Source organism: Solanum dulcamara, chromosome 10 (assembly GCF_947179165.1).
Source record: "Solanum dulcamara chromosome 10, daSolDulc1.2, whole genome shotgun sequence".
Classification (NCBI taxonomy): domain Eukaryota; kingdom Viridiplantae; phylum Streptophyta; class Magnoliopsida; order Solanales; family Solanaceae; genus Solanum; species Solanum dulcamara.
Window position 1 is genome coordinate 67,610,235 of NC_077246.1, and position 15,214 is coordinate 67,625,448.

The 15,214-nt window shown below is 28.5% G+C and overlaps 1 protein-coding gene across 2 annotated transcripts; it reads right to left on the minus strand.

Moving 5' to 3' along the window:
* Positions 1 to 907: 907 nt before the first annotated feature.
* LOC129870513 (putative Myb family transcription factor At1g14600) lies at positions 908 to 6,403 on the minus strand. 2 transcript variants are annotated; one of them, XM_055945324.1, is made up of 6 exons: positions 5,733 to 6,403; positions 5,532 to 5,608; positions 5,377 to 5,413; positions 4,686 to 4,887; positions 3,459 to 3,651; positions 908 to 1,352 (listed from the first exon to the last, which is right to left on the minus strand). In XM_055945324.1, exons 1-6 carry the CDS (start codon positions 5,857 to 5,859, stop codon positions 1,095 to 1,097), a joined length of 894 nt encoding a protein of 297 aa, XP_055801299.1. In that variant the 5' UTR covers positions 5,860 to 6,403; the 3' UTR covers positions 908 to 1,094. The 2 variants fall into 2 exon arrangements, with proteins under 2 accessions (XP_055801299.1, XP_055801300.1); XM_055945325.1 differs by having other exon boundaries at positions 4,686 to 4,884; positions 5,733 to 6,398.
* Positions 6,404 to 15,214: the final 8,811 nt, after the last annotated feature.

A 15,214-nucleotide genomic window follows, 5' to 3' on the forward strand; every position in this document is an offset into this window, starting at 1 on the left:
AATTTGATATACGGATCTAAAATTTAAAATTTATGAATTTTATAACAATTCTAAGTGTGCAGGGTAGCACATGATTTTCTATTCTTTTCTTTTCTTAGTTTTTTTTTTCTCATGATCTCTCTATCCCACAAAAATAGAAATAAGTATGCTTACATTTTACTTTGTCCAAACTCTACCAATGAAATTACATTGAACATGTAATTGATTTTTTTTTTTGGAAACTCCAGGGATAACCCACAGTTGTTACAATCAGTGTGCACTGGCTAAAACCCCCCACTATATAATAGCTTGCAAATCACACACGAGATGTAAATCGCAATAGGCAAGTCTTATGCAATAAGCTCAACTTAGAAGGCATTGAGGAGTGATCGATATCGAATCATCTATGTGGATGACCACCATCCAAACCAACTGGGTCAAGCCTAAAGGACAAGCAAGTCATTGTAATCATCTTATTCTTACTTCTTTTTTCCTAATTCAACAAATATATTTATTAAAACATCTTTTTCCAGTTTATGTTTTGACAAAATTGTACATTGACTATAAGCTCAATTCATAAAACATTGAGGAGTAATCGATATTGAATCATCTATGTGGATGATCACCATGCAAACCAACTGAGTCAAGCCGAAGCATTATCATCTTATTCTTACTTCTTTCTTATTCTTACTTCTTTTTTCCTAATTCGACAAATAAATTAATTAAAACATCTTTTTCCAGTTCATGTTTTGACAAAATTGTGCATTGACTGTGGTATTACTCCATTATTATGGTTATAAAAAAGACAAAAGTGCAATGCAACACCATCTTTAAGAATAAAACAAGACAAAATAATAGTAAGACAAATGTGACACCCTAGATAACTCAAAAAGACAAAAAATACATAAAAGTTACAATGGACTTTAAGTTACTGAAGTGTTTCTCTAATATCAACATGAACAAAATACAACAAATAATAACCAAAATAAAAATAAAAAAGATAGAGAGAAACACAACAGTAAAAAAAAGTGAAAATTCACCCCTTAAAATAAGACTAAAATTTCAAAATTCACCAAAGGGGGGGAATTTAATTTTACATGGAATACAATTATTTTTCACAAGGCAATAGATAGATTAAGATTAACATTTTGCTTTTCACATAAAGAAAGCCAGTGATACTGATGGTGATTCAAATTGGATCCTCCTCCTGAGTATGAAGAAATTGCTTCACTAATTTCACTTATTATGGACGACGCGTTACTTCTCTGAGTTGAAGGATGGTACAATGATAGAGACAATGATAATCCACGTTCATCCTCGACTTCTTCTTCTTCTTCTCTAACATTTTCCATCTTCCTCGAGCCCTCGAATGCCTGATCAACAAAACAATGGATGTACGTACTATCAGTATAGTTTAACCTGTTGAACTAAGTAAATGGTTGAATATCTATAGCCATTTTTGAACAAACCTAAACATTGTTTGTATATAAAGGTTAAACTCAATTGTAATCTAACATTTTGTAATGATACAAGATAGTCATATCATAAAGAGCAAATTTTAATGTAAAATCATGTTGTTCAGGTTTTGATAAAAATATTATCGAGACTATGTCTTACATTACTTTTGAAGGATCAAATACACACCTGATAATTTTATTTTTTTAAAAAAGTTCGAGCAATATAGCTCATAATATTGTTGACTGTGAAGTATAATCCAATAAGTCCAAGGCCAATTTTTTTTTTATTTTTAAGTATGTTATATGAAAAATAGTAAATATCTATATATAAACTTCTCACTTATGAAAAAAATAGTACCAAAAAGACTACTCATTACTTATTAAATAATGTGGTCCACCATAATAAATGCACTGCTGCTTTCATATTTGTACCCTACCAAATGTATTAAATACCTAAATTTACCATATGTTAACAACTAGAATTTTTTGTCAATATGCTGAGGTTATTGTATGAAGAAAATACAAAAGCTTAGGTAGTATAGAAAGACTAATTAATGTTGGAATATAATTGTGCACCATTTCCTCATCAACGTGTTTCTTCATGTCAAAACATGACCAATACACAATAAATACTCTCAACCACCCATCCAATATGAAGAAATATTTACACTATCAGGTCACCCGACATATAACATTAAGTAACTGTCCATGATAATCGAAGATTATGAACCTATAAATGAGGCGTGCGACTACTAAAACATAAGAATGAAATTCTTTTATGCTAAACAACAAAATTCTTCACTTATCCTATTCAGTGACTGATTAATAACAAATTATCAAAATAATGTGTCATCCTAGAACACTTTTTAGCAAAATTCGTCGCTTATCCTATTGTACTTGTTATTATGTTTATCCTTTAATTAATTATTCTAATGCTTCTTATAATTTCTCAAATCAATATGGAAAGTTTCCCAAAATGGCTACCATTTTAAGCCATTGATTTAAAAATTATTGCCCCATATGTCATGGTAACAAACTCATCAATTAGTGTACCAAAAGAGAAACTCAAACCACACCAATGACTATACTTGGTTTATTTTCTTTTTAAGGAAAAAAACATTTTTTTTAAAAAAAATAATTAGAAAGAAATAAGACAAAACAAGAAAAGAGAAAGTAACATTAACTTTATCTGTCAACTACTTACTAGTATACCTAATACCCTATGGAATGAAGACTTAATAGGTTTTGCCAGTTGTAGACATCATGTTGAAGATTCAAGCAAAGAATTTACAGGCAAAGTTAGACAAAAGGAAGAAAAAAAAATAAAAGTATGATGTATGACTAGAGTAGGAACTTGAAAGTAGACGAATAAAATGATGTAGTACTATTTAGTCTCAATTTATGTGACACTTAGCTTTTCTGAGAATTAATTTGACTAATTGTCAAAACTAAACTAGATTGAGGCTAACTCAATAATTTCTTTGTCCAAATTTAAGTGGCACATTTTTTTTTTTGGTCTGTCGCAAGAATTATGCCACCTAACTATATTTTTTAACACATTTTAACTTTAAATGTGTCAAGTCAAATAATATCACATAAATTAGAACAGAGGATGTACTTTAAAATTATATAGATATTCAAAAATTATACGAGATAATCATAAGTAGCAAGTTTTTCCATGTCATATGATGTTATATGTTAAAATATTTATCAAAATTCACATAATTTGAATATTGAGCGAAAAAACACCAAATAATTTGGGACGAAGCTAAAGCTTCGGTTCAAATTTTGTATTTGTGTTTAATATTTCACTTAACTATGTATTGAAAGTTCTCAATTTATAAACTTAAAAAATCTTGACTCCGCGCCTCGAATTACCAACAGTAGACTCAACCTTATGGTATAGGAAAAGCTGCACAAAAGGAAACAACCCCTACTACTACTAGTACTACTACTAATAAGACTTATAACTAGCAGTTTAATTTGAACAAAAAGAAAAAAAAAGTATATTGGGATATGTACCTTGAAAAATTGAGAATCTTGAACTTCATTGCTTCTTGTAAAAGGATTAAAGATATGAGTAGTACTATTGCACAATGGATGTGTTGTTTCATTTTTCTCAGCCATAATACTATGGATATAATCATTTCTACTGTTGTACTGATTGGTCACTGCTTCACGTATTCTCTGGCTGCTGCACCTCTCTATTCTAGCTCTGTGGAAAAATTCATAACAATAAGTTGTGTGAGACAAGTGCAACATGTGTTGTTTTTCAAGCTACTAATGTCATTTGTAACAAGTTTAATTACATATAACTCTATGTTGTTCGGACTCTTTAAAAATACAATGGAATTTATAACGGATTTGATATGAGTGCGGTGATAGTTTTAGAGGGTTCAAGAAACATGATTGGTAATGTAATTTAAGAATTTTTACATTGTTAATCTTTACTTATTACAAGTTACATGTAATTCTATGTTGCTTGGACTCTTGAAAAAACCGCTAGATGTGTGTCATGTCCTCTAAAAATGCTACTCCCTCTGCCCCATTTTATATGAGTTAATTTGACTTGACACATAATTTAAAAAAGAAAGAAAGACCTTAAAAGTTGTGATCTAAAATAAGTGATAGATGTTTGTGTGGCTATAAATCATTTCATTAAAGATAAATAGATATTTTAAAGTTAACTTGTTACTTAGTATATAAATGTTTCATTCTTTTTGAGTTTGACTAAAAAAAAATGAGACATAAAATGAATAGAAGGAATGTGTATTTTTAAGGATCTGATATGAGAGCGACGATGATTTAAGAAGGTCCAACATGGGTGCAATTGCATTTATGAAGGGTCTATGCAACATAGCTATAGTAGTTCTTTAAGGTGTCATTTGGTTGGTGGTATGGTATAGATGAGAATATATTATGAGATTAATTTTATCTTACGTTTTGTATGGGATAACTTACTATCATTTATATTTAATAGGTGAAATAAAATATTCTTGAGACCCAATAATCCCTGTTACCTAATACATAATAAAATAACCTTATAGAATATCTCGAAATTATTATCCTTATCGGATTGACCAAACCACCCCTTCTTTTGGGTTACCAATATATAAAAGTAATTAGACTCTGAAAAAGTTAAAAGGGAAGGATAATAATGCCATATCAAATGCAAAATCCTTTTTGTTTCTTAGCACAACACTTTTTAAGACATGGGAAACTGAGGCAAACAAAAGAGTACAAAATCACCTTTTTGTGGGTTGAACACTGTTAAAGTATGGTGTAGAATCTGATCTCTCCATATTGGGGCTGCTGCTAAAAGATGGATATTGGAAAATCATAAGCTTTTGTTGTTCAACACACCCCTCTTCTTGTTCTTGTTGTTGATAATGACAATCAAGATCTTCTAAAGACTGTTGTTTTCTTGGTTGAATGCTCATTCTCTCTGCTGCTATTTGGCAAACACAAGAGAAATTGGTTATGATTTAAAGTTTATCGGAAACAGCCTCTTTACCATCACACATAGAAAAAAACAAGCTCTATTTACATTTTAACGTCTTATGATGTAATTCGTGGGATTACACTGAGTATGTTGTATTGATAATAAATGACAACTAACAATTTTTTTCTATATAAAATACGCCAATATTAGAGGATGTAAGGGGATGGTTTGCTTGTAATGGATTTTAATAAAGAAAAGAAACGTGCATTCATTGGGAAAGAAAGAAAGATGTGCAATAAATGAAAGTGAGATATAAGATGATTTCCAAAAACATGTTTACATGTTAGAAATATATACAAATGTGAAAAAAGCTAAGATCAAGAAAGTCTAATAGAGGAAACTCAACTAGAAACAAAAAAGATATGGTCAATAATCCATAATGAAAGAACATTTAATACTAGTACTAGTAGTATATACAAAGAACATTAATATACATACCTTGCCTGTTGACATCACTCTTCATGCTTCTGTACATCTGTTTTCATGAAAACAAGTATTACTTACAATAAAGTTTTAAACTTTACTAACTTTACAGAACTTACAAAACAACAAAGAAAATGGTAAAAGAGGTGGAAAAAGAAGGGATCTTTAACCTGAAGATGACTTTTGACATGAGAAATAGTAAGTCCTCTCACATCCATCATCTGAAGAACAAGCTTAGGTGTAGCCTCTATACATATATTAGCACCAAAACAAAAAGTCAAAAATAAGAAGGAAAAAAAGTACAATAACATGTGCAATGTAATCACATAACGTAGTTCGAAAAAAGGAAAATTAGTGAGTAAAAAACTTACTGTCTTGGCCACCAAGTTTTTCAATAGCATGAACAAAACAATGATGAAGATCAGGTGTCCATCTCAAACGTGGAACTTTTGATCTTATATATTGTCTAACTCCTCCATTTCTTCCACAATTTCCCATTCTTTTTTTTCTCAAATATCAAAAGGGTATCTCCAAGACTCCTTTTTTATCACAAAAATCACTTCAAAATCCAAAAGGATATCTCCAAGACTCCTTTTTTATCACAAAAATCACTTCAAAATCCAAAAGGGTATCTTCAAGACTCCATTTTTACCTCCAAAATCACTTCAAAATCCAAAAGGGTATCTCCAAGACTCCTTTTTTTCAACAAAAATCACTTCAAAATCCAAAAGGGTATCTCCAAGATTCTTTTTTTACCTAAAAAAATCACTTCAAAATCCAAAAGGGTATCCCCAAGATTCTTTTTTTACCTCAAAAATCACTTCAAAATCCAAAAGGGTGTCTTCAAAACTCCTTTTTGAATGAAGAAAAAGCCATTTTCTTCAAGGAACAAAGAAGAAAAATAAAGCTAAGTTTTTTTTTCCATATAGAGGTTGAACAAGATGGTGATATTTGAAGTTAGAAAAGAGAAGGTATTTTGGCAATCCCGTTGAAAGTGTCTAGGTTTAAAGCAACAAAAAAAAAAGGTACAATTATTACCTGTAGAAAGAAAAAGAAATGAAAAAAAAAAAAGATCACGAGAAAAGGAAATTCCTTGTCAAAAAAATTTCATTCTGCCTGCAGAGAAAAAAAAATAATCTGATATTGCTATATATGTATTTTGTTTTCACTCTGCTGAAGAGAAATGATTACTAAATACAAATAGTAGAAGCAACTGATGCGCTGATGCTTTGACTATCTTTGCTTTTGGCTCATATTTTCCTTTGTTTTCTCTCAACTACTATCTTAATATGCCCATCTTCCTATCATATCATCCTAAGCTAATTTATGTGATATAATTTAATTTGATATAAAATTTTAAAAAATAAAATAAAATTTATGATCGAAAATGAATCATAAATATTTGTATGGCTATAAAATATTTATTAAAGATAATTAGACATACTTCACTATCATATATATATATACTATTATTACCTATACTTTTAAAATTCTTACCACTAATTAAAAGTTTATTACCGTATATTGAGGAAGATACATTTCGATCTATGTATTTTTCCTACTAGATACATTAAAATAGGGGGAGACGCAAGTGAGATAGAGAGAAAGGCGAGCAAGATTCGTTATGTATTTCAGATATATGTGAATCACATTAAGTACATACTAGATATAGGTATCTATATGTATATGGGATACCAGATACATATGAGAGTGGCGAGCGAGATTGGATAGAGTCGAGGAGATTTGTTATGTATCCGATACATGCGAAATAACTTCAATACAATATATTTAGAATAAATTAAACCTGATTTTGACCTTATGTATTCCGAAATACATGTATCTGGGAGCATCTGAATGTATATGGATGCATCAAAATCTGATAAATTAGCTCCTAAATTCAATTTTTTGAAAAGTTTTTCGGTGTGTTCTCAAACAGTCTACTATATGAAAATAACTACTTAACCATAAAAAAAGAAGTCATTTTCTTTAATTATACACACTGATCTAAATTAAGACAAGCCTCGGGTTTTAATATTTATTGAGGCTAATATATATATTAAAAAATGTGATATGCTTTAAGTGGTTAACTTATACCTAATTAATACTTGATACACATCAAAGATTTATAAATTTGAGTCAAAAACGTCTAATAAAAATATTATATTATATGTTCATATGATTATAGTAGCTATAATTCCTTAACTAAATTACCAATCAATACTTAAATAAGAAGTTATTCACTTCGTTTCAACTTAATACTTGATTTTTCTTTTTAGTCATAAATGTTACTGTATCTCCAATGAATATGAATACTTGATTTTTCTTTTTAGAGTAAATCAAAAAGAAATTCACATTGTTTTTTAATATTCAAGTACTCCTTATAATTTTCTCAAAAAAAATATTTTTCTTTTATTTCACATTATAATTAGTCAAGTAGATCGACATATATGACACCTGTACAAGATACCACGTTTTACTCATTTAATTTGGATACACATTTTGTTTATTTGATTAAATAAGACTATCAATATAAATTAATGTATTTGGTCAATAATTTGTCTTTTAAAATAATCAATCATAAATGCAATTTATAACATTAAGATATTCAAGTAATTAACAGTTATATCAAACTACATTTTAAACTCTAGTCTAAATGGAATGGTATTACATAATAATTAAATAATATATACGATGTAGACCATCTAATGATGCATAGTTATTATTGTCTATTTCCCACCTCAATTTCAAAATCTTAATTACACAAACAAAAGTAAGAATAAATAAATAAAAATTAAAGTGAAAAAAAATCTTAGGCTATTACACCACCAAAGGTTAAGGCTTGAATTACACGTACTTCAATATCATTAATTAGTGGTGTCGAATTTGAGTTGTGATATAAAATCGCATTTGATTGTAATTTACCTTACTCCCTCCTCAATGTAGGATTTTTTTTAGTGTGAATTCAAATTAATTGAATTTCAAAATGAATATTAAATACCGGTTAGAAAATTCAACAATTATCCTCGGCCATTACAAGGAGAAATACTTTTTTTGTTCAAATTTATGTGACACACATTTTTTCTAGTTTGTCCCACCTCCCCCATATAATATCACCTTTCTATGATTATAAATAATTTAACGTTAAAATATCTCTTTCACCCTTAGGGATCGTTTGATAGAGTGCATTAGCTTTGTGTATTACTAGTATCTTGTTTCTTATGTATAAGTAATGTAAAAATTAGGTATACACATGATAATCCATGATATTAGTAATGCAAAAAGTTTCAATGCATGCATTAGCGTTGTTAAATATCCAATTATCCCTCAAAATCTTTTCCACGTCCTTTCAATTGTATTTGAGGAGGATATATATGTAAATAATTTTTTATATATATAAATTACGTAATGCATGTTATTTTTAATACATCAAATCAGATACTTTATAAAAAATAATCTCAACATAACTAATATTTACAATACCAAATATCAACATTACTTATGAATCATATTAAGCAGTATTCTTATATACTCAACTGAATGACTCTTTAATTTATTTCTAAATTTTATGTCAAGTAAAACTAAGTCAAATCGAAAATTAAGAGAGATTATAACAACTTTCCAAAGTCAAGAAAAAAGAAGTCCATTTTCTTACCTTTCACAAAGTCAAGATAGAGAAAAGGTCAACTTTACCTAAAACAAAGGCAAAAAGATTAAAAGAAAGAGTCCAAACAAAGAAAAAGTCATCAAAGGACAAAATTTGAAAATAATGAATAAAATCCTAACCGTAGAATAGATTTCTTTTGTTGGAAATCAACGGTAGAAAGACAAAGAGAGAGTGAGGACAAGATGGTAAATTAGTCAAAAGACGGTTTTGGTAGCCGGTGCCAATTATTTGAAAAATTAAACTCCACGTACAAAAAAACATCCTTATTTTCTTGCACTTTAAATACCATGTTCAAATTTGTCCTAATAATTATTATATTAATTTTCACTTTAAAAAAATAGTATTGTGTATTAATTGCTATAAAATACCTTAATTCGATCATCTTGTTATACTTTTGTATGAAAAATATTCAAATTTGTCACTATATTATTTGAAATTGCTCAATATTTATTATTCATTACGCATTTGATTGACTATAAAAACGATGATGTATGTTCAAAATACGTCATAATACCATTCGTTACACCTTTGGTTGTTGTTTTACTTATTTAGCAGGTGGTATAACTAATAATATTGTTGAATTCTATTAAGTTTTTAAAAATTTTTCTTGGGAATTTTTGACTAATGTCGTTAGAAATCTAATTTTGAGCATATGATTCGTTGGAGTGTTCTATATATTTTCACATAAATAACAACCTCCAATTATTACAATATCATATTCAATGCAACCTTATAAAGAGGTGTTAGAGAAGGGTAGGATATATGTAATTTTTATTTCTATCTTTCTGTAGAAGAGAGATAATTTTCGATAAATCCTTAACTAAAAATAAGTGTAATCAAAGTAGGATTGCTAGGAAAACAATGATAGCATGATAAACAAAACAAATTAAACAATATTTTATAGTAAAAATAAAGAATAAGATACTATGCGAAGATTAACTACTACTACCAAGGAGAAGATGAGAAAAGTAGGCTAATTAACCCCTGCCTCTTCCGCATAAAAATACGGCAACACTCGGCTATTTAATATCCTTCTATCTTAATTCTCGACCTTTAGACCTTCCCATTTAGAGTTATGTCTCCACTAAATTGAAAATGTGTCATATTATGTCTAATCATCTCCCCTCATTTCTTCTTTGGCCTACTTAATTCTACCTCTCATAAAACCTGATATAGCTAACCTCTCACCATAGGCGGAGCCACATTGTGGCTAGGGGGTTTTATCCAAACCCCCTTCGGTAAAAAATTATATTATTTATATATGATTAAAATATTTTTTTATGTATGAATAGTAGATGTCGAACCCCCTTGGGCTAGTTCGTGTGTCTACTTCTTCAGAATTTGAACCCTCTTATTGAAAATTCTAACTCCGCCGCTGCCTCTCACACCTCCTTAATGCATTCGAGCACCTCATTTTCATATGTATGAACCATCGTTTTTCTCATCTTGTCTACTATAGTGATAACTCTTACCTTGTTTTATATAACTCTGTTTCTAATCTTATCTCTCATATTATGCCTACACATTCATTTAAGCATCCTAATTTTTGCTATCTTCATATTGTGCACGTGCACATTCTTTACTAGCTAACACTTTTTCTCAATAATGTAAGTCTAATCATCACTCTATAGAACTTAACTTTAAGTCATAATGATACATTATTATCACACAGTACCCCTTCACGCCAATATGATACGTGATATCATCATTAATCTCTTTATTTTCCTGGATTATAAATCCAGGACACTTGAAACTTTACCCTTCGAATAGAACTTGTATATCGATCTTCACTTTCATATATACGCTTCGTATGTTACTTCATTGAACTTGCACTCTAGTCTCTAAATACTCCATTTTAATCTTGATCATCCTGAAAATAGGTTTTACGATCAGTCTTAAAATTTTCAGCCTATTATTAACTCCCTCATGCATCTCATCGATCAATATTTATAACATACATCACGACACCTCTCACTCAATTCAAGATAATTTAAAAACTTTCAAATTAATCTCTTTTTTCCTAAAAAAGTTAATGGACCCTTGATCAAGGCTAAACTTGTCATTTCAAGCTGTATAAAAAGTAATGTCTCCCTAAAAGGACAGTAGTCAAACATTACTTTTTATATACCCCTTGTATAAAAATACAACAAATTCAAAAAGCCAGTGGTGCATTAAATTCTTCATCCAAACTTAAAAAGAAAGAAGCCAAGAAAATTAAAAAATTCTGTAAATATTTTTGAAATGACTGGATTTTTTTTTATAGGGATTGACAAAGTGAAAAAAAGAAGCAGAGGGGTGAGTGGGGGTGGGGTGGGGTGGGGGTGAGGGGGTGGGGTAGCTCAGAAGGAATGATGGATATTCCTGGCTCATTACAGAGAATGGAATGATGCAAAATTGGAAGAAGTCATAAAGAAGAGAGAGTCAGAAAGACTTTCACAATAACTCCAAATTTATTTTTTTACCATAGGACCTTGTCTTATTACTCACCTCGTCGTCCATGATGCAAAATTGGAAGAAGTCATAAAGAAGAGAGAGTCAGAAAGACTTTCACAATAACTCCAAATTTATTTTTTTACCATAGGACCTTGTCTTATTACTCACCTCGTCGTCCATCTCAATTTATGTGATATAATATTTTTTTTAAGAAAGTAACAATCTATAAATATTTTAATGCCATTTTTAATAATTTAATTATGAAGATAAAGAAAATTTAAAAATTAATTTATTTTTAGTTATAAAAAATAACATTATTTTGAAATAAGACTTAAAAAGTGAATGCCATATAAGTTGAAACATAGAGGAAAATATACTCCAAAGGTACATAGGACAATTGATATGGGCAGTTGATGAGCAGTCACATGACATAACACTTTTTTCTCTTTTATTTTTATTTATTTCATGGTTTTTTTCCTAATATTTTAGCATTGCTTTGTATTATTTTTCAGTAATGATAAAAATAGCCTACAATTTATTTTTCTTAAATTTTATTTTATGAAATTACATTAAACATGTTATTATATTATTATTATCTTATTTTCCATTCAATATTCAGTATCGCTTTAAGAATTTCGACTACTATTGATTTGTATGAATAAGGTTCATTAAAAAAAGAAACGATATCATATTTTTCTTAATTTTGAAGGCTCAAAATTCAAGACTTATGATTAAAAATAAAATTGATCATAGCATATAGCAAGTGATTATAGAAATATTTATGTACATTCGTTCTTTATTACCAATACAATTATTGTTAGCCATAAAAGTGTATTTGAAAAACACCCACTATTATATATTTATTGATTTTATTTTTATCTAAAGGTACTTCTGTTTTAAAATAAATAAATAAAAATGTTCAGAGTGGCTTAAATACACTTCAGGTATTTCACCCAATACTTATTATATATGCCTTTAATTAGCATAATTATCGAACAACTTATGATATGAAATCATATATGAGATATATGAGATGAAGTTGAAGTTTTGTTTGGACATGCAATGTGAATTTTTAAGTTCGATTTTGTGCTTATAAATATTAAACCTCCGTAAGTTAAAAAAAAAAAAACATCAATATTACCCCCAACTTTTTTATACAATCTTACTAAATAAACAAAAGTATAACACATTATCACAAAGTTATTCTAAAAAAAATACAACAGTTTTTTATTGAACTTTTGTTCAGTAAAAAAGTAAATTTAATAATGAGTTGTAGTGTACTACTTTTTAATAAAATTGAATATGGTCAATATTATTAGTAACTATATCATCATGTTCATATTCCGTGAATATTTCATCACTTCTTTGGTATTTTTGCAAAAAAATATGTAGATATAAAATGATGGATTTCTTTTACAAAATATAAACTTGTGGGTCAGTTTTTGTATTTGAAAAAATATAAAATTATGATATGAAATTTCAAATCAAGTCTTTTGAATAATTTAGAATTTCAGCTCATGCCGGATAATTTAGAATTTCAGCTCATGATTTGAAATCACATGTCGTCCAAACACTACTTTCATTTCATAATTTCAAATTACAAAATGAAATCACATACTCATACATTAATTTTATCTCATAATATCAAATAACAAAATAAATCACATTTTCAAATACCTACTTAGTCAAGTAGACTAGAAATTACTTTAGTACTAATATTTTTTTGTGTATAATTTTAAACACCAATATTTAAGATTTCACCTATTTTATTGACCATTGGATGCTGGGACAATTGATTGCAGTGAGAGTAGCCACAGATCATCAATTTTTTCCTGCCATACCCATAGGCCATAGGAGTCACCACACTATATTCTAGGCAATTGTCAATACATATTGACTTTGAAAGAAGTAATTTTGATATTTTGATCAAATATTTATAGGGATGATAGTGGTGGATCCTACTATACTTATTATTAATAAGTATGGTATTCAGATTAACTTGTATCCATCCCAATTAATTTTATAAGATATTAAGTAATTTTGTTCACTTAAATTAAAAAAAATGATCAGAAGAAATCACTCAGTATTTTTTTTATCTCTATTGTAAATTTAAATATCAAATCTCGTGATGCTCAACCGATTTCATTGACCTCTAAAACATACTCTTGAATTATGCATCCGTGTGCACTTTATTTGCAAAAACTTTTTCCTCTCTTTATATTAAAAAAAATTAAAGAAAATATCGAAATATGACTATCTATTGTGTCAATAATACAAGAACAAACTTGACCAAGACACACAATAACATATTTTATGTAGTCTTTATAACAAGTGGTATCTAAAAAGACTAAAATATATATATGCAGGTTTTATTCGTATTTTTTAAAAATAGAAAGAATGTTTTCGATAAATCGAGATAAATTGAAAATATTTAAATGAAATTTAAACTAGGTTTTAGGTCTAAGTAGGTAGGGTTATAGGCTTATAGGGAAGACCCTGATGGAATAGCCAAAAGGTATAGTATATTGTACTATGTAGATTAGAGCAAAAGGAATGAAATGAGTTTAAGAGGAGAATAGAATAGAATTACAGGCCTATTCTATCTATAATATATCAGAAGATCTAAATAAATATCCATCTTGATTCTTGAATGCATGCTTTGTACAGTTTGACAAGATATATCCTCCACACCACACCTATGTATTCTTTCATTCTTCCAAGTTTTTTTGTTTTTTTTTCGGCTCTTCTCATCCTCTTTTAGTTTTTTTTACGATTTTTCACTCGGTGTCTGAAGCTCGTAGAATTTCAATTTAATTTAGATTGTACACTGCAGAATTTTTTTGGGAGTGACACTCTCAATAGTATTTTCTTCATACCGAGAGTTCGAACACCAGACATCAGGATAAAGATGAAACAGTCTCATTACTTCCCCACAATCTATGTTGGCTCATCCTCTTTTAGTTACATATACTTTTAAAGGGTTGTTTAGTCACTTGTTAGAGTTAAATGCATGAATTAGTTACTAAGAAATTTATCTACTCCCTTCGGGTTTTTTATTTAAAAAATGTTCTAGTTTAACTTGATACAGAATTTAAAAAAAAAAACAAAGAAGACTTTATAATTTTGTAGTTCTAAATTAAAATTATGTTAAATGTACGCAAATGTCCTTTAATCTTGTGGCATTAAACATGTCACGTGAATTCAACTATTGTCAAAAAAAAGGGGGGGGGGGGGTCATTATTTTTAAGCACACTAAAAAAAAGTATGTCATTCTTTTTTAAACGAAAGGGGTATTATTTTATATACAGAGGATTTAGTTATTCATATATTTTCTCCATTCCAAAAAAAATTGATTTCTTCTGATATGATGTGTGTCTCTATTAGTATATACTAGTATTCGTATCCAATCGCTATGCAATTATTTTACTTAAAGAATTGAATCATTAAAAAGTTCTACCCAATTATACGTAGTGTTCTTGGTAGAAATAAAATACTAATTTGTTATACAATTCTTAATTGTCTAAGTTATTAATGAGAAAATTTTGTATTATTTCATTACGTTACATTAGTTTTTAAATGAATTCGAAGGACAAATATTGTCACATTATCTTTATCACTCTTTCTGTAAATCATTTTCTATTGTAGATTAGTTTTTCTCATATAGGATTTTACATGTAATCGTAATATGATTTTATTAATAGTTTTAAATTAAGATTTTACATTTGTCCAAAACATAAAAAGAGATATTTTTTTATT

What these genes read in the sequence shown, in the direction of transcription:
- LOC129870513 (XM_055945324.1), bottom strand. Translation starts at nt 5,859, where the DNA reads ATGGGAAATTGTGGAAGAAATGGAGGAGTTAGACAATATATAAGATCA. An exon ending in ATGTCAAAAGTCATCTTCAG is followed by an intron (nt 5,414 to 5,531) that starts GTTAAAGATCCC and finishes TCATGAAAACAG; the next exon opens with ATGTACAGAAGCATGAAGAG. An exon ending in AGTGTTCAACCCACAAAAAG is followed by an intron (nt 3,652 to 4,685) that starts GTGATTTTGTAC and finishes ATTTTTCCACAG; the next exon opens with AGCTAGAATAGAGAGGTGCA.